At 39.1% G+C, this 27,436-nt stretch overlaps 1 protein-coding gene across 1 annotated transcript; it reads left to right on the top strand.

Annotated features, from left to right (window-relative positions):
- The first annotated feature begins 809 nt into the window (after window positions 1-809).
- Window positions 810-27,244, top strand: LOC128468357 (uncharacterized). The gene is made up of 20 exons (XM_053450048.1): window positions 810-892; window positions 1,383-1,453; window positions 5,065-5,547; window positions 9,771-9,812; window positions 9,906-9,941; window positions 10,430-10,471; window positions 10,561-10,605; window positions 11,993-12,582; window positions 13,641-13,776; window positions 14,597-15,412; window positions 15,844-16,022; window positions 18,010-18,157; window positions 19,465-19,535; window positions 20,508-20,526; window positions 21,552-21,616; window positions 22,563-22,691; window positions 22,974-23,150; window positions 24,176-24,273; window positions 25,089-25,239; window positions 26,407-27,244. Exons 2-20 carry the CDS (start codon window positions 1,405-1,407, stop codon window positions 26,572-26,574), a joined length of 3,444 nt encoding a protein of 1,147 aa, XP_053306023.1. The 5' UTR covers window positions 810-892; window positions 1,383-1,404; the 3' UTR covers window positions 26,575-27,244.
- Window positions 27,245-27,436: the final 192 nt, after the last annotated feature.

The raw sequence follows: 27,436 nt of genomic DNA on the forward strand, positions 1-27,436 counted from the left end.
AGGCCATCACCTCTCCATATTTTTTTTGCTTGTTTTTGTCCATTTTAAAAATGGGGGGTCCCCAGGAACCTCTTATTAACCAATGGGGGATTGCAACTGAGGTAAGATGTTGGCCCACAGCTTATGACAGCTTTTCTGTTTTTCTGTTGTTGAGCTATTCCTCATTCCTGTATCTCAAAGAAAGTTTAGGATAACATCTCAGTGAAGCGTCTGCATGGGTTTCATTATTCATTCCTGCATGGAACTTTTCTGGCATTCAACTTGTCAATTCAATATTAAGTTTCTCCTGAAACTACAATTAATCCATCCATTGTGAGTTTTATGGTACATTAATTATGCCTTTCTGTAAAATTGCATCAGGGTCCCAAGTCTCTTAAGATGTCCTCCTTCATAAGCATTCTAAAAAGTTAATCTTTGTTGTTTTGTATTAAGATATATCATGTCCTTGAGAGCAAACAACTCCCTAGGATTGAGGATTGCAGAGATAGGTGGGTCAGCTCAGCTGCTGGGAAATTCCAAGTTTTACTTGAAAACCAAAGGTTACTTTCTATGCAAACAATAAGATATGGAACTTTCTAGATGTTTCAGATTCTTTAAAGAGTAAAAATTAAAAGTAAGGTAAAAAATAAAATTTAAGAAAGGTAAAAAATAAAATACTGTAAACAGCACGATGAATCAAAATATGGTGCCTCTCAGTATTAGGAATCTCTGTTAATATTGTGACGTGCTACTGTAAGAGAATGATCTTTGAGAAGCTATAAGGAAGTAAAATACAATAAACAATCTATAAATTTCTCTGATGCTGCGTTTACCCAACTTATTTCTGACAATGAAATGAGGGAATCACACCTACCACTCACAACTGATCTATAAAAGATATAGCTATACAGCTGTAAGTACATATACTTCTGATAAATAATTTTCAGCATAATATTTTCTTATCATTTGTAATCACTTTTACATGCTAAACTTTGTTTAATTCAAAGTCAGACTTCTTGTACCTTTAATTTATTTATTGGCTTGGTGCTTTTAATTGCGTGTCAGAGTAGCAAAGCAAAGGACAAATTGATGTTTGGAGGATTTGGAAAACTGACTAGTATAGTTGACAGCTCTTTATAAGTACCTGCATTTATATGTGCGGCTACTATCTGTCAGATATGGCGATCAGATTTTCGCCTTTCAATGGAGCTGATTGTCATGAAAGCCTTCAGAACTCTTAAAATGTAATATACATGCTGCTACATATTTATGTAGTTGTATTTTGTGTATGTTCACTTGGACAATAACCAATAGCAGTTTGATGGATAACCATATCAGGCTAACCAATTGTCCTAGGCATTGCTGTATTGGATGAGTTATTAAATCTGCATGCATATTTACAGAAGAGGCAATCCACTCTGAAATATGGATACTGATAGAGGAATATGTCCTAACTGTGGGCAAGGCGAGACTGGTAAGTACAAATATATAAATATATATAGGTTAAAAGTATATATACGTATCACACAGTCTTGAAATTTGTTTGGTGATTCAACCTTATGTATTTACATTACCCCCCCCCTTTGTTTTTTTGTTGCACACTCAACACACACACTTTGGAATTTGATCCATAACATTCCACCCTATACAACATTTAGTTCATTTTCTTTTCTACTTTTTTTTTTTCTTTCCTCCTTCTCTCTTTGTTATAGACTTCTTACATGGGCAATTCTTGAATTTGATCCATAAAATTCCGCCCAATATACAACCGATATACCATATTTGCTAGATTATAAGATGAGGTTTTTTCAGATGCTCTGAAAAATACCCCTCGTTTTATATTCGGGGTCGTCTTATAATCGGACCTCAAATAGAGATCCAGATGCCCCACAGCGCTGCAGGGGACCTGGATCCTCCTCTCTGGTAACCTTCGCCAGCAGTTCCTCTGGGGTTTCTATGACTGAGCGCCAGTGTGACATGACCTTCTGGTGCTCCATCATAGAAGCCCCAGCAGAAGTGCCGGCAGCAGCGGAGGTTGTCTGCGCACATTGCGCAGATGTTCACCGGCTGCCAGAGAGGAGGATCCAGGTCCCCTGCACCGCTATGGGGATCATCCTCTCTGGCAGCCGGTGAAGATCTGCGCGATGCGTGCAGACAACCAACTCTGCTGCAAACGTTATCTACGTGCATCGTGCGGACCTCCACCAGCTGCCCCCACTAGACACCATGGAAATCTAGGGATGTATTGTCAAGTGTGGGGGGGCAGAGTGGCATATGGGGGGTATAAGGCATTTCTGGATGCAGAGTGGCATATAGGGGTTATGAGGCATATCAGGAAGGCAGGGTGGCATATAGGGAGGTATAAGGCATATCTGGGAGGCAGAGTAGCATATAAGGGGTATAAGGCATATCTGGGGGGCAAGCCTGGGGGCAGATGTGCATAACTGGGAACAGGTTGGGCAGGTTTTTATTAAATATGAAAAAATAGATTACATGTGAATGAATATTTACTACCGAAACTTTTTTCCTATGGGGTAGTCTTATATTCAGACTTTTTCTTTTTTCCCCAAATGAATATTCACATTTTGGGGAGTCGTCTTATAATCGAGCAAATACGGTAATTTAGTTCATTTTTTTTGGCACTTCTTACACGCAGTTTTGGAATCTGTTTGCAGATCTTGCATATACAGATAAGCTTGTGCATGGAGCCTGGTTGGTTTATTCCTCTCTCGCACAGTTAAAAAGGGCATGCTTTGATCATCTCTCCACCTGACAACCCCCTCATTTTGTTTAATAGACGTTGATCTGTGGCACTTATGTTACTGCCAGTAACTTTTGATTTGTACTTTGCTTAGTCACAAGTCTATGGAAATTACATTTTGCCTCTTCTCTCTGGTGCTCTATCCCACTAGTAGTTCTCCATCTCCTATATCTTTTTGTACTTTTTTTCTTTCTCTCTAAAAAAAACCCTACCCATGGGCAACACTCTGTATGCAAAATTAATCTTCCCCAGCAACAATTGCAAGTGGCAAAGCTGAACCTTCCGCAACTTATCCGTCGGCATCCTACATTCCATAGCCCTGGAATCGATCTAGATTCCTAGGAAACTCAGACACGAGGAGGGACCCTCAGTCTTTGACCCCAAAACTCTTCATTACCCTCTGGACCGTCTCCAATAGTGGAGAATGGACGACACTCCCGACTCCTCCCTCACCACCCATTGCAGGAAAGTGCTAAAACATTAAAAATAAAAACACAATTTCGACCATCCCATGGAGAGACATAAAATTTGCCCTCAAACTGACATCCCAGCAGGTGGTGACACTCTGGATGGACTGGCAACAACCGAAAAGCAGCTTCCCTCCCCACGTCGAACAACGGGTAGGAAACCCTACACAACTCCCCTGAATGTCGTCATTAACTAAACCCCTAAAGGGTAAGACAAGTGGTGAATTAATCTGAACTTGCCCAGCTCCTTCTTGGGGACCACCCCCAACGGAGACACCCTTAAATTGGCCATGGGAGGAGAAGAAAAATGGACCAGCCATGAGGCCCCAAGCCACCTCTTTAGCTAACTTATCCCTAACCACACTAGCAAATTTTTTACCAAAACAAAAGGAGGGCGGTCCACAAAGGGGATCCAAAAACCCTCTGTAAAACCCTCCCACAAAATCCACGCTACCTTGCAGTTTTTAGACCGGCTTAGCCACAGCTGCATCGCATCGACGTCCATTGGGGTTGTCGCCCTTCGCCCCCACGTCACCACCTCTTCCTCACCGGAAACATCTGGCAATAGTATGGGAACAACAGCCCGAGCATAAACCAACACGAAGCACCCCACTTGCATTGCCCGTAGTTAAACTGGTAGAAACACCCCTTCTGATGTTGCCCGACCGAAGAGGCCTTAGTGTTGACCCCCCCAGCCCCCCCAAAAAAGTACGGAAACCCTCCCTGATGCGTTATTGGGCCAGTCATTATGGATAGCTACAAGGCAATGTCCATCTGATTCCACCAGATGGACGATCTTACCGCTAAGCATTGGCGGAACTGCTTGTGATACTGCCACCATCCCAGACCCCTGTACGGCACAGTTCCAAATGAGGTCCTGATACGTAAAAAGAGCCAGAGTGGGTCCCGTACTGAAACCCCAGGCCCACCCACCAAGCCCAGGCAACCACCATCTGGCTCCATCACACTGGGAACCATGGGAGTAGTGAACACCTCCTTCGCAGAGTTACCGCCCCATAAACACCCCTGTGCCCCAGAAGGTAAGCCCAGCAATGGATCTGAACTGCGCTCAAAATACAGATCAGAAAAAATAGTTTTAAAAAATGAAGAAAACATACACATACAATCAATTTGAAACCCAATCCAAGGCAAATGTTGGTATACCAAAAACAGTTCATTATGGGCAATGCATTGTACCCTATCCTATTTGAATAGTTGTTAAAGAGTTAAACTCACTCCCTGTATAGACCTTTAAGATGTTGCAGGGAACTCATAATACCAATTGTGACCATAAACCAAAGAGGACATGTGTGATATTGCAAATTGATTATTTAATAAGGATATAAATACAAACACAATATTACTCACAAAAGAAGCTCCATTTTACCATAACATACAGAGCATTAAAATCACACAAATCGAGCCACCATGGCATCCGCATTCGAATCCACCAAGATAAATTTGAAAGAAGTTGCAGCTTTCAGGGCTCCAGATGCCCACATGCAGCGGGGAAGACACACAAACATCACACAGTCCCATGACAATTGTGCTCACGTAAACTACTGGGACTCCACCCACCCAAAGCATTTGAGGCATTGGCTTCCTAAGGGTAATAAATTAAAAGCTTCCAGAAAATCTGGGCGAGCTTCAAAGTGGTTACATTAAGGAGAGGAAGGGGCAAAGCATTGGTTAACTTGATAGAACATGTGCTCTATGCTACAAAATCCTAGATACTATACAGTGATATATAGTTTCCTGTAAACAGTATTTAATAAAGCCACGATAGGTTGTGAAGATCCATTAGACTCCTAGTAGTAAAGATTTCCCATCTAATGCTGTTCTATTTTCTTTTCGCAGGTAAAATGATATTCCACGATATATATTGTTATGATGTCTACATATTATCACCACAGTGTCCTCATACTCCAAATCAGTGTAAAATTGATTTTTACATGGCTGAAAATATTGTCAAACCTCTGGAAGAGGAAGGCTATAACTGTTACTATGCTTCGAGAAACATTCCTGGAGGAAAAATGCTCATACAGGCAATGAGTTATCCAATATCCATTATCCCAGTTACTGTTGTGCCAGTCTTCCGGGACAGTGCGTTTATTGGTCTTCAGAATTTTATACTAAGGCCAAAATACCTGGATAGGGTGGTATTCATTTTATTTGATTCTACACAAATATTTCCTCTAGTGTCACAGAACACTTATTCAATACACGTGGATGATAAATTCCTTCTACCTAAGTTGATTGAAACTATTAGAAGTAAAACCCAGCAATTACCACTGGAGGAGAGGAAAATGAAGTATGAGAGAATGAAAGAAAATGATCAAGGTAAGAAATGTGTCCATTTAATGAATATAGGCAGAATAAATAAGGAGGTAGACACATAAAAGGAATGGGAAAATATAAATAATTTATTTAAAAAATACTTAGAGAGAAACTGCAAAGATGCAGCTTCCTACATTCACCATAGTATTTTGTGCCACTAATTAGCTATTTGAAACAGTCAATCAGTGTCAGGAAAGTGCTCCCACTGAAAACAATAGGAGCACTTTTAGCATGTGCACCCCTCCCAGAGCATTCACAGAACCAGCGCTGGAGCTGCCTGGGCTGGCCATCTGGCACATCGGGCAATGTTGGCCAGGTGGGTCACTGGCCAACATTGCTTCATATGCACCGGATCTGCCACTAGATCGGTAGATCAGGTGCTGCAGTCACCAGCTGGATATGTCTGGTCCCATGTTACATGAGCATAAAAATATAGTGTGATGGGACCGGCCCGTACTCTGACATCTGCCAGATGCTGCTTCCATCTCCCCATAGCCACCAAGAATACAAGACTTTGGTTGTCAGGTGGAGCTAGCTTCGAAGACAGCAGGAAACACCGCTCCTCAGGAACCTCGGTGGCACTGTAGCATAGCAATACAGTTCTTTACTGTCCTGACAAGGAAAGCACTGAGACATACCCCAATAACAAGACAGAATTCGTATGGGGGGTAAACCAGAAACTAACTGCTATTGAAATAGCACAGATATTTATACAGACAACATAATTGGATCAGCAGTATCTACCATCATCTACCAGACAGGCTGGCGCCTCTATACAGTTCTACAGCCAGCAATGCCCACCCGACAAAAAGTCACTTTTTGGGGGGAACCAGAGGGAGTGGCATTAATTCGGGGTTACCAATGGAGAGCTGTGGAGCCGAGGGTGTTATGTTCCAAAAAGCATCTTGATCCGATGTTGGTACCCTAAGCGACAGCGTCGAAAACTTCCCCGGGAATAGTCCACGCGCTAGACGTGCCAGAGTTCCTTAGCCGTGGCTGGATAAACTTTGGCAACGTGGTGGGACAACAGATGTCCATAGCGACGCAGTTCCAATTGCCGGCAGGCATCGTCATGGTTCCTAGCCACCGTACAGTTCAATACATTTAAGGCTAGGTCTCGGTCAAGCGTATGGAGCATTTCCGAACATATAGAGACCCCATAGCTGGCAAGTTCATGGGAGCCTGGTTAGGGCAGACCAGACAGGGTTTTCCAGTCACCCTGTGCCCCCCCCAATGAGCAATGGTACTGGGTAGATGGGCAAGGAGTGTCCCCAGGAATCCATCAACTCAAAACTCCCCCTCCCAAACTCAAATCTACCCTTATGTGTCCTCAGCCTCAGGGGGTTACCATGACACATAGTGTGTGCCAAGGCCCTCTCATTCTCTACAGAATACCCTAATGTGTTTGCAAAGGGGCACCAGATACATTTAAAGGGGCCTCTAAGCTATCCTATGCATTAATATATAAACGGTGGCTGGAGTGTAACATTAGATTGCCAGCTACATATGTAGCTGGCAAAGTGGGCCTACACGCCCAGCTATGTAGGACATATGCAGCAGCACTTTAAACCTTTCCCAACAAAAAAGCTGCATGATTGCTCAATAGGAGCAATTGTGCAGGATTGACCACCCCCCATAGGCAGCTTCAGAGAGTTTCTTTGGTTCCCAGATGTGGTTAAATTAAAGGATATAAAATTTGTTGAAAATGTCACGGCTCGACCTCTGGCACTCAAATGGTTAAAGGTGAACGCACACCATACTTTTATGTCTTTTAGTTATTGTCCTGTGACTACAATGAAAACATATGCAATATTTGTTGGAAAGTCTCATAATTAGTAACATTTCAATTTTTTTTCTATATTTTATGTAAGTACTCACGTACCCATGATCCCTCTGCTCTTTGTTGAACCAGTTCTTGTGACCTGGAAGTCATTACATTACAAAGAGTCAATTGCGTCACACATGGCATAGGGTACAACAAATAAATATTTATGCTGCAAATGTACTTATACAAGTCACATATTTTCCAAGAATAGCAAAATGCATCTTTAATTTTGACAATACTCTGAATTTACATTTGGTGGGTCTGATGTCCGCTGGGGCTATTGTGTTTGAACTCTGTCTAGGAAAGGCAACACATAATTGGAGCCAGGACCGTCCCTAGTAGGGTGCGGGGCCAATGGCGACTTGACTTTTGTTGGAACCTCAACTGGTAACAATGCCACGTACCTACCACAAGAAAAGTGCTGAGAACACAAGAGATGGGCTTTGTCTCATTATGGTCTCTCAACAACTAGGTGCTTTGTTAAGTTCCAAAAAGATCTAGGGCTAAAGTGTGGTGTGCCAAAACGTTTACCTGACTTTTCTGAAATTCCTTTTTGTATATATGCATGTAATAGTACTTATTTAATAAATGGTATTAATAGTTTTATGTAACAATAACTTATATCTTTACCCAGTTGCTTTTGACCTTAGAGTGCTTGAGGCTTCCTGGTATAATGCGTGGTCACGCATTTACACTAGAAGAAAGGAGGTTTAGTCTAAGGCAAAGTAAAGGGTTTTTACAGTTAGGACGATAAGGATGTGGAATTCTCTGCCTGCAGAGGTAGTTTTTTCAGTCTATACAGACATTTAAACAGCAACTGGATGAATACTTGCAAAAACATAATATTCAGGGATATAATTTTTAAATTGGGAAACAGCTTCTTGATCCAAGGAGAGCTCTGACTGGCATTCTGGGGTCAAGAAGGATTCTTTTCCCCTAGTTTGTTGCAAAATTTGAAAGTGCTACAAACTGGATTTTTTTTGCCTTCTTTTGGATCAATTACCAGATGTAGAAAAGGCTGAACTTGATGGACGCATGTCTTTTTTTTCAGCCTATGTAACTATGTTCCTCTTAGAGTAGCCAGTTGTCTCTGTCTCTGCAATGTTTTGTACAACTGAAAGGTGCATCTACTAACCCTAGGCCAACCTATTCCAGATGCCATTAACTCTAGGCTCACTCCTAACACTCTAACACCATATGCTGGCACACACTCACATTAATGCCATACCTTAACACCCCCCTCCTGCACACTCATGCTAACACAATACTGTCACATCATCACATTGTGTCAATAGGCAGGCTGTTGCCAGCTGGCAAGGGGGTGCAGAGCGTCGAGTAACTACCCACTTTTGGTCTCCTGTGCGTTCCCAATGGCTTGGGAATACCAGGAAGTGTCTGTGATGCCCCCTAGGAGGCAGGCCCGTTACACGCATCAAGAGGCGGGGCTTCCTTGGCGCAAGCTTTAAAAATCTGTAAGTGCAGCTTACAACTGGTCGTGTGTATTGTGCTTTTGCTGCAGACTTTTTGACCCTTGGCTTGCCTGATCACTCTTTGGATGTGTGATTTTGGTTTGGCTTGAGTATTTATGTGTATAGACATAGACTGGCTGACTACTTGTGCCGCGTACTGACTTTGGCTTGTACACTTACACACTTTGTGCACCGAACTCTAGCTTATTCTAACAATCCCTGCTGCATTAACAGCAGGCATCCTGAACATCTCGGCTTTAATCCATTTCTGGATCCCGCGGAGCCTTGCCCTAACACTCAGTGACCAAATATACCTGCCTACATTTGAGCCTCCTCACTGCTGGGATCAACTAAGTCTCTGTCTTCTCTATTTGGGGGTTTAACCCTTCGTTGGAGAGTTTCAGGTAGAAAAACTTCTGCAGTGAGTGCTCATGGTGACAGCAGACCCTCACGCATACACTCACATGCACATACGCTAAAACCATCCACTAAAAAAAATGAATGCCATACAGTAACCAAAACTCACTAACGCCCTAGTTTTACACACACACACACACACGTCTTCTCCTTTTCTTACATTCAGTAGAACATACTTGCTAATCATCTGATCCCTAAAACAACTGTCTGTTAATTGGATAACAAATAATTATATATAATGAGATGTTCTAAAGAGGGTAATATCAGTAACATTCATCAAGTTGCTTTCAAGTTGTTGGATAGGTGCAGAGAGTAAATGGTAAACAATCAAACTCTCAAGTTACAATATTATAATAAAATTACAATAAAATACACATTACAGTATATTACACTATACAATAAAGGTGTGTTTTGTGCAATGCAAGTTAATTTAAAAAAGTATATTTATATATATATATATATATATATATATATATATATATATATATATCTGTGTTTTCTTTTCTGTGCACCAGAATCGACTGTGTCTTCCACTACATCAGACTTTCACAGGCAGAGTAAGTAAGTTTTGTTGACTTATCCAAAGCTTTTCTTTACTACTGGTCTTATATACCTTTAATGTAATTTCTCTATTATTCTCTACCTTGCAGTTTCATTTAGAAGGTCAAATAGATCTGCAAAGTCTGGTAAGTAAGGCTTCCAGGTATCTCAGTTTCTTCCAAAAGAATTTTATTATTCCGTTATTATCGTTATAGTATATATGTTTTTAAAGTTCAACTAAAGAAAGCTTTAGTGAAAGGAATGCGTACACACACAGCAAATACTATTGAAAAGCACCTATCTGAACCATAGATTTGGGGGATTGGCTCACACACAATAACCATAAATTGCTTAGGGCACCACTACGTTAAAGTACTTGTTCACATCCACATAATACTGCCCAAGAAAGATAGTGCAAAGAATATATAGTTACAATTGTAAAAGCAAAATTATTGCTCGGATTGCAGAATAAATGTTTGGCTCACTGCAAAAGCACTAAAATATTGCATTTTACATATATATATATAAATATATATATATATATATATATATATATATATATATATATATGTGTTTATTGGGATTCATTTATACATTACAGCAACAGCTAATTGTTTAATTTTCTTTGCCACAGACTTCACTATTTCTTCAACTATATCAGAAGTTCACAGTCAGAGTAAGTAAATTTTAAAAGGTTATTAGGTTATTTTACTGGCGCCTGGCGGTATTATGTCCCTAATTTCTTTCTTCATCTCTACCTTGTAGTTCAATTTAGAAGAACCAGCATTGCCTTTCCAGAAATACATCTAGGTAACACAATTTCTTTTGAATATTATGATTTGATTATAATAGATATATTTTTAATCCTTAATACATGTCTAACTTAAGACAAAAGTAGCTGTAGCTCCTGTAGCTTCTTGGCAGACCATCAGGAACTCTCACATGAATCAGTGCTGCAGTTGAATGGCAGTGTGTACAGCAGATGTGTTTGGCTGGATGCATCTCCAGCAAACCAAGGTGATGGAGGGGGAAAGAGGGCAAATGCATGGTGAGATTTTGTTGAATTCTCTGTATCCATTTGCAATCCCACAAAGTGTTAATTTAAGGGGGAAACTCAGTTATCATATATATATGTTAAAATGGACATGATGGCTGAATCCTCTCTTTAAAATAGCACATTTTACATGACCTTGTTTTTGACCCATTAGCTAATTCATGTTCAACAAGTAAAAAAGCACAATATTGGTAACAGAACCAGACATGCAACCACCAAAACAAGACAAGACACTCAGACTAACATATCCAGACATTCACATTAACACAACCAGACACACTAACTAACATGCACACATCCACTGACACTAACCTTTCCACACAAACACTAACATATCCAGACACTCACACTAACACACAGGCACACAGACATTCACACTAACACACACCTAGACAATCACACTAATGCACACACCCAAACTCATACTAACACATATATCCAGACATTCACACTAACATAACCACCCAGACACTCACACTAACACAACAGATACTCACCACTAACACACACAACCACTCACAATAAATTACACACACAAACATATCCAGGCACACACAAACTGGAACGCACACACACACTAACATACCTAGATACACACACAGTCTTGCATACTAGCATACTTAGACACACACAAGGCTAACATACATTCTACCATAATACACCAACACTCAAAAAATACACTGACATACTGTTCTTGGACACTTCACCCAGTCTAATACTGTATACTGGCACACACATTCACTCTGACATGGTACACTGACACCCAGCACAGTCTAACACTATTTACTGACGCCCCCATGCACACTCACTTTAACAAGGATGCTATCACACAATCACTCTACCCCCAACATAGTTTAACCCTGTACATAACCGATAAACACATACTGTACACAGTTTTACTCTGTACATTGACACCGCCGCTCACACACACTTATTCTAACACCCGACACAGTCTAGTATTGTACACTAAAGCTCATACGCTTATTGTAGCACTGCGCACTGACACTCCCCTCCTTCTCGGGACTTACCTCTTTATGCCTACAACTGGAGCATACTGCGATCAATCTGCTTGAATTGACAGGGTTTATTTTGATGGATGGTTGACAACAGAAATTTCAAAAGATTTTGTTCTTTACTCAACAGGTGAAGCGGTGTCGATTGAAGATGTAAAACGATTGGCATCAACAGCAGAAATTCTGTATTACTGCTCCCACGAGGAAGAAAGGATTCGATATGTTGCTGCAATAACATTGACAAAAGCAATTCAGAAGAATATAACCACCTTTTCTATGAATGCACATTTACAAGAATTTGAGAATGCATTGAATCATACTATGAATCAAGAATGCACCAAAAAATGGAATAAAAGTCTTGAATTTACAAAATTATGCTTCTGGATCTCAGCATTAGCCTACATTAAAGTGGGCAAATATCACATAACCCTTAAGGCTCATATGAAATGTGTGACATTAAAAAAACGGAAAGCCACCAAGAACCAATTTGATCTCTGCCAAACATACCAGAAACTCATTGTCTGCATCCTCAAAAAAGTCAAAACACCGTCAAATCGTTTGGATGGTAGTAACTTGCTTATAAAAAACCTGCAATCGTATATTTCCATTCTAGATGGCAAGACATCTTTCTCTTCTGGAAAAGCAAGAAATGAAAACAACATTTTAGCCAATTTGCCCTGGGATGCGAAACACATCTATGTATCAATCATTACAGAAAAGGTAAGTTATTATGGTTATCAGACTATTATTTGTTGTTTAATTAGACTCATGTGAATTATAAGACTTCCATAATTCACCTGCGAAATGTAATATTAAAAATGTAACACAATTAGCTATATTATTAAAGTGAGTTTTATTTGTTAGTGAAATAGAGTGCATCAACGATATGTTAATTTAAGGTACATGCAAGGTACAAATGTCGCCCTCAAGTATTTTTAATGCCCCTATATTGCACGTAGAAACATAGAATTTGACGGCAGATAAGAACCATTCGTCCCATCTGGTATGCCCATTTTCCTGATGTTAGGGGTTTTAACCCCCATTAGTCTTCGGTCAGGTCCTATAGTAATCAAATGTTTATGTCTATCCAATGCCTATTTAAATCTCCTCACTGTATTAGCCTCCACCACTTCTGCTGGGAGACTGTTCCATTTATCCACTAACCTCTGAATTAAGTAGAACCTCCTTACGTTACATATAAGTCCAATAAGCTTGCTTCCTGTACTTTGTTTAATCCCTTTATGTATTTAAGTGTTTGCATCCCTCTCTCTCTTCTTTCCTCCAAGCTATACATGTTAAGCTCCTTCTACTCTTCCTCATAATTTCTGTCCTGCAAACTACTTACCATTTTTGTAGCTCTCCTCTGAACTCTCTCCAATGTGTGAATATCCTTCTGGAGATGGGGTCTCCAGGACTGTACTCGTTAATCTAGGTGAGGCCTAACCAGAGATCTGTAAAGTGGCATAATCACCTCCCACGTTCGGCTACTAATAGCTCTCCATATGCAACCCCGCATACTGCTTGCTTTTTTTGAGATGCTTCATTGCATTGTCTGCTTACCTTCAAGTCATCAGAGATAATTACTCCTATGTCCCTCTCTTCTTTTCTAACAGTGCCACCAATGTTATATTCTCTTATATCAGGAAAAAATCAGTGCATGGCTATTAAGCAGAATTTGTAATTGTATTATATTGTTGCTACATAGTAAGACTATAGATGCTATGTGTAAACAATCCTTCTTACCAATCCAATGCATTGTATTTGTTTATTGTTTATAGATAATTGCGAAGAAATTTTCGTTTTCTATTGAGGACTTTTTCAAACATATTTGCTCTTTGGTTGGGAAGAAACATTGGGACATTTTTCTCCCAGTGGTTGAAAAAGTAACTGAATATATTCTGGAAAATGGCACAGGTATTGAAGAACATAAACGAAACGACCCTTTGCCTTTGAAAAACAAACTAACTGTGTGAGGACGAATTGCTAAACTGGTTCTGTGTAGAAAAGAAGTATAATTGGAGTATAATAAGGTGCACATATATAGACTGTGAGCATGTTGGGTGACCTTATGGTAGTAGAGCAGCAGCTCACACAGACAGCTGCAGGCCAATGCTTCAGAGTGTGTACCGCTCTCAGCCAGCAGCGGGCATTTGCCAGATGTGCCAGATGGCCAGTACAGGCTTGATGTTAGCATATGTGTGAGCGTATGGTGTTAGCCTGTGTGTATCTATATGGTGTTGGATTGTGTGTTAGTATATACGGTAGTGTTAGCATGAGTGTGTGTCAGCATATGATGTTAGAGTGTTCGTGTGTGTACGGTGTGTGTCGGGCTGAGCCTTGGGTTAGTGGCACCTGGGAGAGGTAGAGTAATAACGGGAGAAGGGTGTGTGTATGTGTGCATGTATATGTGTAAAGAGTTAGCGTAAATGAGTGTGTGGATGTTGATGTATGGTGTTAGGGTAAGTGGGTGTCAAGGTAAATTTCTGTTTTATTATAAAGTATCTACAAAATATAGTGTGTTTGTTAGGGGGCTGAAAGAAAACTGCTTCCAACTGCTACTAACCCTAGGCCCACCCCTCTATGTATGTTCCTTTTCAAGTACAATATTTCAAGTTAAAACATAATTTAATTAAACTTAATATGGTTAAGAATGAAGGAATTGCTATACATTTGGGTTTTTACTTGTTTGTTATGGTTTGCTGCAAACTGCAAATATTTTAAATTCTATCTTTAGGTGCATGTTATGAACCACTGAAGCTTTTGGAGATGATTTGGAATCTCCAGAAAACCACAGGAAAAAAACATAGATTAACGATGATTCTGAAACACTTCTCCCAAAAACTTTTATATCATCCTGTACATGATGTCAGGAAATTCATTACTCCATTTTTATTTGAATGCTTATGTGGAAAAGGTGTTGAACTATTAGGCAGTGCTTGCATACAAGTAGATCAGGACATTGTTGACAGATGCATGCATGAAAAACTATCAAGTAGCAACCTAGATCTGACCATCAAAGAACAAGTGAAGGCAGGTCCATTTTTCTTTAAATTTGAGATAAAAACCCCAAATTGTGACAATGCCTTATTATATATGCTCAAGCAAAATACTTTAAATGACATACTACAAACAAATTCTACAGATTGTGCTTTCGAACAATTCCAGGAAATGTCAAGAGCTGTAGAAATATGCCAAGGCAATGATAATATTATTGAGTTGCTAAGCACAACAGAAACTGATATACTTCCATTTTACATGGTTGAACATGGAAAGCCATTGCTACAGTACCTGCATGAGAAAGAGAACCAGCTTACTTGGACACAAATGATTGATATACTGATTGATGTCACTAAAGCAATTGATCATTGTCATGGTAAACGTGTCATCTTACGAGACATCACTGCTGCCAGCTTTGTAGTAATACCAAAGGTTAATGAAACTTATCAAACAAAGCTTGCTAGCTTTCAGTATGCAAAACACATTCAAACTGAGGAGAATAATATTTCTGCATCTTATTATGAAGAAGACACTGACAAGTTCTTCTTTCGAGGTAAGACTATATTTGTAATGGGCAGATCATTTTATCAAACAATTTAGTCTAGTTAAGTTTTTGAAACTTTTTTTATATGTGAGATTTATTGCTCACCCTTCTTTCAAATGTTATTTCCATTAAAATGAAAAATATTAAATTATAAAAGTTATAATAAAGCAACAATAAATGGATTTTCTTAAAAGTTTCTAAGAAAACTGACCCAAGATAAAGTGACAGTGTCCAGATGTTGGAAGAGGGCATGACTGGCATCATTTAACAGAATCATAAATCACTATAAGAATATTGTGGTAAAAAAACAACAATTTTTATCCCAAGTGAGGCCTGGTTTACTAATTCCACCATACTTAGCAAATATCCTTTTCTTATAAAAAAATTGAAATAATGAGGAAATCTTATAGAATGAGCTGAATACTTTATTTTCAATTAAGGTGATGGAAATGAACCGGTTGCCGTTTATTTCACTGCACCAGAAACACTGGAAAAGAAGATCTTTACAAATTATACAGAGACATGGATGCTTACTGCAAGTATTTATTCAATCCTTCTCTATGGCAGACAACCGTTTCAAGAACTAGCTCACCTCACATTGTTTCAATATGTGAAAGAGGTATCACTTTCAATTACACATATTTCAAATATATTTTTTCATACAAAATGAAAAACAAGATGGAAATTGTACCGTACATTTATATTAAGGTACAACAGCTCTGTTTGGTCACCATTAAACACTAAAATCTTCAACTCATATTACTTATTCATTAAACCAGACCCCCCACCCTACACCAGCCATGGCCAGTAGGTGTCAAGCAGATGAGGACTGACAACTTCTGGCCCAGGGAGCAGGTACAGCTGAGTGGCCCCCAGCCCAGGGGCGTAACTAGAAGCCTCAGGGACCCGGTGCGAGAATCTGTTAAGGGCCCCCCACCCCCAACCCATCCACCCCTTCTCACTATCTACCCTCTCCTTACCCCCTTCTCACTATCTACCCTCTCCCTACCCCCCTTCTCACCGTCTACCCTCTCCCTACCCCCCCTTCTCACTATCTACCCTCTCCCTACCCCCTTCTCACTATCTACCCTCTCCATACCCCCCTTCTCACTATCTACCCTCTCCCTACCCCCCTTCTCACTATCTACCCTCTCCCTACCCCCCTTTGTAGGTCACTTTCCGTGCAGTCCTGTGGTGGGGGGCGCACGGCTTCACTGCTGAGCGCCAGCATATGACGTCATATGCCGGCACTCAGTGTGAAGCACCGGCACCTGACAGACGACTCACGCTCCCACCACTACAGTCGGGGCAGCGCTGAGGCAGGCGGCAGCAGCAGCAGCGGCGGGGAGCAGAGGAGACAGAAGGGCCCTGGAGTTCTGCCAGTCAGGGGGGCAACCGCTCAGCACCCCTTGGGCCCCCCTGACTGGCAGAACTCCAGGGCCCGGCCACAGTCACGACCCCTGAGACCCCGGTAGTTCCGCCACTGCCCCAGCCCATTGACCCACCCTGACCATCTTACATTCTTGCGCACACACTTACACATACTAAATATAACACATGCACACACTAACACACAAGTCACATACACACTGTAACAAACACAGTAACACATACACACATCATGCACAGTCCCTCACACACACTTAAATATACTCAGTCCATCATACCCTACCCTGTTAATTGCACCACGTGCATTACATGCTCACACATCATGCATCAAATCCTTACTGAACTACTGGAGACTAGTAACAAAATTTGCAGGTTAATTCTTTTTTATCCTCACATATTCTTGCATCTCCAACATACATGCTGTTTCTTTTTTTTTGTGCGAGTGCTAATGCAACTTGGCTTTAGCAAATTTGCCACTTGGTCTTTTGTCCAATTCGTTTGTGATTCTGCTTCAAACTTGTATTATTAACCAACTTGCAAGCACCAGCACTTTAATGTATATACTTGAAAGAGAACAAAAGAGTGATATCTAACAGCCTAATAATAATAATAATACAGACAATCATTTTAAGAATAACAGGAGTTATTGGAATATTTGTAATACCTAAGAATTGTTTAATCAAAGCAACAAGCAATGTTGGATTTAAACCAGAGGAAAAACAAAAGTAGATTATCTAATAATGAATTCATTGAATAATATGGCTAGCAATGCTACAAAAGCAGAGAATCTCTATATAAGAGAAGAGAGACGATAATTTTGTTAATACCAAAATAATATTTAGAGTATATGTTAATGTCTTGGTAAATGCCCTCACTGGTGTCAATTGTGTTCCCATGCAGAGCAATGCTTATACTTCCAAAGAATACACTACCCTATAAAAAATTATTTTTACATCCTATCCATATCTCAATCTTTTTCCTTTTTATTTTCAACAATTATTTAACCTTACTTCATAAATATAGAGCATCTCTTATTTTAAATATTCAGAGACTTTAAAAAACCAAACCATTCACAAATATACACGAAACATAACCATGTCTGATACTTGGGCAATTAGCATAATTTTAAGTTTTCTTTTAACTGTCCTGTCACTTGTGTCATTACTTGTTTATAAGAATAGGTTTTTTTAGACTATATAGTGTTTTAACTTTTGCAGATAACATCTGACCACAAGGTACAAATTCCAAATTCCTTCGCACCTGACTTGTGGGCCATTATAAGCCGCAATTTGGACTACAAGCCAGACAATCGAACAGATGTTACTAATTTACTACAGGACTTGGTAACGTATAAAAATAACCTAGGTAAGTTAAGTACCATACCATATTTTTTTTATTTAGCGAATCATTCAAAAATCAGATCTTTTGATTTTGACTTGCACCTGAAAATGTGCAATGAACATGTTGCATTCAGCTCCAAGGGTGAACCATTGCTCCACTTATCCAGATGGGTATAATGTGTCAACTTCATCTGATTATGAGAAAACGGTATCAAGTATGGGCTTGCCTATTTTGGTGTACATGGGCTTTTGTTAAGGAACTGGAATGAATCACAAGGTGGATAAATGGACACCATGAATAGATCTAGGCAATGCCTTCTAAAGTCTAAATGTCTGATTAAACATTTTAAGTTTACAGGCTATCATATAGCATTTTCTGTTGGGAAGGACAAACAGATTTATATGAATTAAGTTTTCATTTCAGCAGTTTAGAATTTTTCTATCCCATTTTGGAATTTATTCAGCAAAGCAGAGGGTTTTGGATTAGTTGCAGTTTCATGCAAAGCCATAGCTTTATGCCCCCCCCTTCACCACTATATTTACATACATGAATGCTGCACTTATACACACCTGCCCATACACACACATATACACATACACTATAAGGACACAAGTATTGGGACACCTAACCATTACACCAACAGGGACTTTTATGACATTGCATTCTAAATATGTAGACATTAATATGTAGTAGCATTTTCCAAAAAGTCTTGCTATGTTCCTTTCAGCATATCAATACATTTTGGACAATGCTGTGCTTCCAACTTTGTAGGAACAGTTCGGGAAGGCTCTTTTCTATTCCAGCATGACTGTGCCCCCCCACACACACACACAGCACGAAGCAAGGTCCATAAAGACATGGTTGAATAACTTTGGTATGGAAGGACTTGACTGGCCCATACAGAGCCCTGACCTCAACCCCCATAAACTTTGGGATGAATTGGAATGGAGATTGCAAGCCAGGCCTTCCTGACCTGGCAGTGCGCACAGAGATTGATGCTGAATACTGGAATGTGATGTCATATCCTGGCACTCAGCATCAATCGATAAGGAGCACGTAAGCTGAGGACTAAAGTAACAGACCTTGCACTCCTTAATGTTGAGCTGGTTAGAGGGAGTTCTGCGATTTACCTGCAAACTTCAACTGCAAACAACTGCTTTAGTGAATAACCACAGTAGCTAGTGCGTGACTATTTTGTGAATCTGATGTAACATAAAACACATTCAAAAGTATGCACTGAAGAAGCCTTTAGAAAATATATAAAATGAAGTATAATTACTGCTGAACACTGTTTGAACCATAACCAAGATGATGTTGCATATCTTTTTCAGGACCCAAAGGCAACACAATTTACAGAGTGAAATCAGTGTGTTGTTTGATTACTCCAGATGATATCCAAAGGGTATAGGATATTTTATTTCTTTATTTGTAACATTTAATGCGTGCAAACTTTGGTCTTTGAAACACAATCTTGTATTGTACTGTGGGTGAGGCTACATTAATGATTTTCAGAGTACTTTTAAGTTTTCCAGGATAGATTACCTGGAGCACTCCCTCTTCCAGCGGAAGTGGCTTTGAGAGGATGAGGGGCCAGTCAGACAAGGGGGCAGGGCTAGATCCATGTGGGTAAGGTTAGCTATGTATGTGGGCAGTGTTAGCCCCAGACAGTTCATAATAGGCTGAAAGTAGAAGGGGAAGTGAGCAGGGAAAAGGCATTGCTGCCTCCAGAATAGAAAAGTAACCCGAAGGCCCCAGGAAGCAGCCTTTCCCCCATAAAGTCAATCCTAGAAAGTTCCCAAATATAGCTAGGATGCACTAACTGTCTGCATTCTGCAATAATGAAGTGTAATAAATTGTTAGAGCTGGAGGAAAAGAAAAGAAAGATTTACAGCAAATGTTTGTAGATTTTGCCCACTGTTATTGTACCTACTTGACTTTCATGTAAACATGTTTGTGAATGAGAACCCATACAACCTACTTATCAGGATAACATGGTAACATTGTTAATGTATGAGAGTATTGGCATTATGCTGTAGCATCAAATGTTTTAGGTTGTTTTGGCATTAGATTAGCATGATAATGGATTTATAAAGGGATTTAAACATTCCACATTGTATCTAAAGCTAGTATGCAGTCTGCTAAAATAATCCTCAGAATGTATAATCCATCTTGAACTTGGAGAGCAATACAATTTTGATAAAGGGATAACTTTCTATATATTTAAATATTGTATAGCTATTCTTATCAGAAAGCTATTTAATGCATTTTCATTTTTATATAGTTTCTGTTATTGAGAAAAGTTGAGCACATTTGATTTTTCATCAGATTTGCCTTTACTTTACTTTATACTTTCTTCATTGTTTATGTTTTGCAGGGTCATATAGACAACAAAGGTATAATATATATATATATATATATCAAGATCTATTATTCTATCTAAATTGGTGTAATCTATATATCACACTAGACTTATCTGTCTCTCCACCTATTTTAATATCTGTATACCTACTTATCTATCATCTATATCATCTATTTGTTTGAAGCGGAAGCGTTGCCTCATGAGCTCAGAGCAATATTTGAACCCATTGAGGGCAGGTCAATTGTATTTATTTTTCCTGTCTGGTGCTGACTTCATCTAACCTTCTTTACAAGGGTTTCCAAAAGCCAGTAAATTTACCGACAGTTAAAATAATCAGTTAAAATAATGTGTAACTAAAACTAATATCTCCCAGGTATTTGTCTTTTGTACCCATATCACCCTGTCTCCCTTCCCTCCGTTGATGCCCCTCATTTCTATGAGCTTACTTTGGTTCTTTTGTTGGTGATCAGAGTTCCTAAGTAAAAATCCAAGCTGGTTGATACCTCTGTGATCCATACTGATTACATACTGTAAAATCTCACGTATAATAAACACAATGTATCCCTTTTTATTATTATACTCTAATAGAAATTAGTTTATGCTACATAATTGCTCCATGAACTACATTGTCTGTGAACCCTATTGAATCTGTAATAGAGTTTACCTTTATAATGCTGGAAGTGTAGTTAAGCTCTTCTCACTGTGTGTAGTGAAAGAGTAGCAAAGTTTTATATATGTAGTTAACACTGCTGACCAAGAAGACAATGTGTATCTTTGAATTTTGCTCTCCAATGCTGGAGTTAAAACTCCTGAGTATAAGATCATAATGTAAACAATGTGCCAATTTGAAAGATGGGTGTGTGGCACCATTGGTGTGATGAAGGATGTTTGTGCAGTGTTACTAATATGCTATGTTAAGGACATCTTTTCTGTTTCTCAATCCTATCTGTAATAAATCTGGCAATTTATTATGATAATAAATCATATAATCACTATTTTCTTCAAATAAGAACCAATCCCAAGTACTTAAATTGTGAAATGTTTTTCATTTTATTATAGGATATTTTATCCAGGAAATCAATCAAGAAAATTCACAAAAAGTCTACAAAGATCATTTTAACAGGGTAAATTTTTTTTGAAACACAGTATAATTATAAGGTGGGATAGGCATGTCTTTTTTAAAGTCAACTCCAAAATAACTTGTTTGTGATAATGTTGTACAAATAAATATACTGTGTGTAGGAACTAACCCAAAAAACAAAATCAAGAACTTAATTTCTCATAGTACTACAAAGCTATGAAGACCCTTAAAGGGGATCTATTTGTGACAATTGGGTATATTCACAAAACGACTTCACTAAAGTGCTTGTGGGTTAGCAAAAAATATGATCTGGGAGCAGGCAACCTTTGGATGACGCTTGGCATTTAAGGTTAAAAATCTAGAGGGGACAAAATAATTAGTTAACTTTTTATGGCATGTCCAGTTATTATTATTGCTATTGTTTTAGATTGTGTATTGGGATCATTATGCAAGTTTCAGGTGAGGACATGAAAGATCCCATATGCCTTCACAAAGATCCCAAATACGTATGACCTTCAAGTTGTTGTTTTTGTTGTTTTGTACATGTTAGCAAAACTAGCATCCAACCTCAGTTAAGTTCACCCTCTACTTTTTCACAGCGCACTCTATTTGGGTTGTGGTTAAAATAGGTATTTGACCTATAATAACATTTAAAACAAGTATTTTATAGTAATGTTCTAAAGAAAGATGAAATGGGATGATATGATAGAAACATTTAAAGGGAATCAACAAGGTGGGGAGTTTATTTAATAGAAGAAAAACAACCACAACAATAGTATATTGTCTTAATTTAGAGGAGCAAATATTAAAACTGATGTCAGCAAGTATTAGGTTACTGAGAGGGTAGTGGATGCATATATAGCCTTTATGCAGAAGTGGTAGATGTTAATACAGTGAAGATATCACAGGGACCAATGAAAGTATTCAGAAATTGGGCAAGTTCTTATCTGCCAACACATTCTATTATTCTATGAATTCTAATGTTGCAGACCAATTACCTACATGAGGTAGTATCTGTCAGAATGTGCCTTGAAACAAGGAAAAAAATAAAAGAATTAAATCACCTAAATCTGTTAGGAATGCGAGACATCAAGAGCCATCCTTATACAACTGAGTTGGTAAGTTACTGTTTAATCAAGTTAATGTGTGTTTTATAAAATTAAGATGACAGGACAGTCTTATCTCCAGGGCTACATTTTCACTAAAGTCCATATGCACTCAAGTAGCCCCTAGGTGCCAGATACAAGTCCATGTCCATGTTACAATAAAAGACAAACAAAAAACACAGTCTAGGTAGTTGTAATTAATGAATTTAATAGTACTAAAAGCTAAAAGCAACAATTTCCTTTAAACAAAAAAACGTATTTTGTTAAATGGATATCACTTTTTTCTGCTTTTAGGTATCTTATCCTTTTACCGAATACACCTGTACACTGGAAACACTCAGTGCCGATACTGGAATGAATGATCTTCTCACTTACTTTGGACAGCTCACTTCCGCTTTGCAGTATCTGCACTCAAACGATATAGTCCACTGCAATTTGCAGTGCAGTCATATTTATGTAAATCCAAAACAGGTCAGCTTCATAAGTGGGATTTTATATCTGTAATCTCTTTTAATTGTGTCGCCAGGCAATACTGGCAATATTTTAGTGGTATATTTTTTTCCCATGACATTACATTTTTCACTATAAGTAAATACCCAAATAGACAGAAAACAGGACAGGCTCGGCCACACAACACCCACACACCAGGATAGGCTCTGCCACAATGGGACCCACATCTGGACAGGCTAAGCTCCAGCCAGCCCCACATTGTGTATTCATGTGATGCCCCACCCAGTCCCCTCTTGTGTGTTATTACCCCTTCTACCTTGTGTAGCATTTTTTTGTAACTTTACTCTTTCCTGACCTGCTCTGTGCTCTCCTCCTCGGGATTGATTGCCACACAAGGAACTCCTTTGACTGTGTGAGCCTCCCCCCCTTGATCGTTACCTCTCATCTTCAAGGGTGTGGGACGAAGAGCCTCACTGAGGCATTAGGCAGCATGGTGTCTACAAGCTGGCCGATTTAACTTTAGGTGACCATCAGAGGTGGCCACATTGAATCACTGCTTTGGCGCTCCACCGACCCCTGGACAGGCCGGCCCACCTGGAAATCTCTTGGTTTCCCTGTGGGGAGGTATTAAAAGGCTTCCTATTGTCTTGGCAGCAAAAGGGCAGCTCCACTAGACTATATCAATGCACTTCTTTGTAACAGTGTTAGTATATAAGAGATACTTACTGGGCAACTGAGCCCAGTTTGCCTCCTACATATCTAGCATTGAATGAGGCAAATATGACTTTCCAGTCCTAAAGTGAATTGTGCTGTGTCTTTATTTCTTGTGTGAATAAAAAAGTTCCAGAATTGTAGAAATGAAATAAAGTTGTCCTGCTGAGTAGCCATTTGGAGAGCCATATCCTTAAGGATACATTTAACACATTCATTGGTATTTGCTTGTTAAGCCGTACCCAAAGTTAGCTAATATCTGTACTTAAACACGTTTCACAATGCATGTTGTCAAGTACATTAGTTAATGTTGTTTCATTCTCCTCATAAAATAGAGAACACTAATATTGGGCCACTTTGGACGGGCGGTATATATAAGGAAGCCAGTCTATCCATATGTCTTCAAAATGATGCCTCCAGAAGCAGAAAAATGGTATTTGTCCTCTTTTGAGCACTTAAAATTACTTCTGTCATTCTTTCTTTGCATACGTTTCTTTACTGCCCAAGGCCGAAAACTGGGTGTTTTTTACTTATTGGTTACCTTAACTGGGTGACTAGAATTCCTCTATAAAGCAGACTATGCTGGCACCTTTCATATATATATGTGGTAAATATATATGTGGAAAAAATCAGGGAGCTAATAGTGCCTCTGTCTACTCCCACCTATATTACATCTGTGATCTGCTTCTGTCTCTACCTGGATGTCTGCACGTTTTCTAAAAATAAATCTCTCAAAAATGGAACTTCTCATATTCCCTCCATCCTATGCTAAGATTCCTTCATCAGTTCCCCTCAATGTCTATTGTGTGATCATCTCTCCATCCCCTCAAGTTACCTGCCTTGGTGTCTTTCTAGACTCTGACCTATCATTCGCTCCCCACATTTAGTCTGTCTCAAAAAACTGCCACCTTCAGCTTTAAAACATTGCCCACATCCGTGCCTTCCTAACACAAGATGCCTCTCGCATCACTTTACTAACACCTCTCCCCTCTGTAAGTCTCTTCATTGGCTGCCTGTGCGCTTCAGGATTCATTTAACACCAGTATTCCCATATTCCTTTAGCTCACCTTTCCTGTAATACTTATACTAGTGTGGTTGGTTCTTCTGATGACGTTATATAAAACTATAAATAATAATAATCTGTTCTATGTACATTGAGATCATATGTATTTTTTCTCTGCATATTACCTGACTGCAACATTTAAATATATATTCACAATTTGTTATTCTATGTTATTCAATTTGCAGGTCAGCACCAGAAGTGATAAAACATGGGATGTACTCACGTGAATCTGACATTTTTAACTTGGCCATTGTATTCTGGGAAGCTATTAGTAATCAGAAAATGACATCCAATAACTATCAACTTAAGCCATTTAAACAGTGTACTAGCTACATGGTGAGTCTGGGAACTCAAAGCAAGCACAATCTACACTCACTGGCCACTTTATTAGGTACACCTGTTCAATTGCTTGTTAACACAAGTAGCTAATCACATGGCAGTAACTCAATGCATTTAGGCATGTAGATGTGGCCAAGACCTTGCTGAAGTTCAAACTGAGCATCAGAGTGGAAACTGTGCATCAGAGTGGAAAAGGAAACCTTTTCACTTTCTTCCCCAAACAGAGATTGATCCAAAAAAGAGAAAATATCCAGTAAGCGACAGTTGTGTGGATGAAAATCCCTTGTTGAAGTCAGAGGTGAATGGGCAGACTGGTTCAAGATGACAAAAAGGCAATAGTAACTGAAATAACCACTCGTTACAACCAAGGTATGCAGAATACCATCTCTGAACGCACAACACATCAAACCTTGCAGCAAACGGGCTACAGCAGCAGAAGACCACACCGGGTGCCACTCGTGTTGGCTAAGGACAGAAAACTGAGGCTAAAATTCACACAGACTCAACAAAATTGGACAATGGAAGACTGGAAGAACGTTGCCTGGTCTGATGAGTCTCGATTCCAGCTACAACATTCAGATGGCAGGGTCAGACTTTGGCGTAAACAACATGAAAGCATGGATGCATCCTGCCTTGTATCAACTGTTCAGGCTGGTGATGGTGTTGTAATGGTGTGGGGGACATTTTCTTGGCACTCTTTGGGCCCCTCAGTACCAATTGAGCATTGTTTCAATGTGACAGCCTACCTGAGTATTGTTGCTGAACATGTCATTTATGACCACAGTGCATCTTCTGATGGCTACTTCCAGCAGGATAATGCACCATGTCACAAAGCTCACATCATCTCAAACTGGTTTCTTGAACATGACAATGAGTTCACTGTACTTCAAATGCCTCTACAGTAACCAGATCTCAATCCAAACAGGAGAGTTGCACCAAGGATGTGCAGCAAACAAATCTGCAGCAATATGTAATTATGTCCATAAGGACCAAAATCTCTTATGAATGTTTCCAGTACCTCGTAGAAAGTATGCCATGAAGAATGAAGGCAGTTCTGAAGGCAAACGCTGGTACTAGCAAGGTGTACCTAAAACAGTGGCCAGTGAGTGTGTGTATATATGATGTAAAACATGACACCATATTAAAAAGATTTAATTTTTACAGGAAATATTCAGTACATTTCCAGACAGTTCAGACACACAGGGAGATTGCCTCTATGAACTTTGTAAATGCATGCAAAATTGCTGGAATCCAAATCAGACAAAGAGACCATCAATTGATCAAATAGTAAATACCATCATGTTAATCGAAAGAGATTGCACACTCCGGTAAGTGTTTAATTGGTTGGTTTTTGGTTAAATAATTGTGTGGGGAATATGTTTCCAATGTCAGGATTAGTATTAAGCACAGCACACAACAAAATAGTCTGTAATGAAGCTCAATACCTAATATTGCTACATTAGCATACTCTTAACCCACAAATCTGATATGTTACAGCACAAAATAGAGCAATACATATAATATAACTCATTGTTATTTATTGTGCAATATAATTATTGTAAAAAAAACAATCATATTGAACCCACACTATACCAAGAGGCAACCAGTTTTGTAGAAATGAAAAGCACATAGTATATAATTCCCACTAATTAAACAAAATATAAATAGAACATATGATACAAAATCAATCATATTAATAAATCAAAAAAGGTCAAAGTGCTAGATTTGTAGAGAATAATAAAATATTTTCTACCTTGCTTGGTCCAAATGTGGCACTTTCCTTCAAAACAGAAGTTATTATTTTATGATCCACGCTGGTGGTCTTGCAATGTAAATCATTGTTTTTTACTTACACTACATTCTACAGACACTATGATACTGGTGGTCCCCACACGTAATTCTTCTAAAGATGCTGGTTGATGAGAAGGTCTATTAGCTGGTAGCTGGCTGACTGTACATAGATTGTGTTCATTGACATCCATAGCATTTTTCCTATTCTCCCACTGGCATATTCCGCGTTATTTCAAATTATTATTAGTTTCTCCTGCAGTTATTTTTACCATTATTTCCCTGCCGTTTCTCATGATCATGATCAAGGATAGAACAGATGTATTATAGTTTTTCAATAAAGAACAATTCAAATGTCTAAACATATCATATCTAATCATACATTAAATTATCACATGAAACTGAT

This window comes from Spea bombifrons, chromosome 11, assembly GCF_027358695.1.
Source record: "Spea bombifrons isolate aSpeBom1 chromosome 11, aSpeBom1.2.pri, whole genome shotgun sequence".
In the NCBI taxonomy this organism is placed as follows: Eukaryota; Metazoa; Chordata; class Amphibia; order Anura; family Pelobatidae; genus Spea; species Spea bombifrons.

Bases quoted from the DNA above. Each gene is read 5' to 3' on its own strand.
- LOC128468357 (XM_053450048.1), top strand. From the start codon at position 1,405: ATGGATACTGATAGAGGAATATGTCCTAACTGTGGGCAAGGCGAGACT. The intron at 5,548-9,770 runs GTAAGAAATGTG...TCTGTGCACCAG, and splicing joins AATGAAAGAAAATGATCAAG to AATCGACTGTGTCTTCCACT. The intron at 22,692-22,973 runs GTAAGTTACTGT...TTCTGCTTTTAG, and splicing joins ATCCTTATACAACTGAGTTG to GTATCTTATCCTTTTACCGA.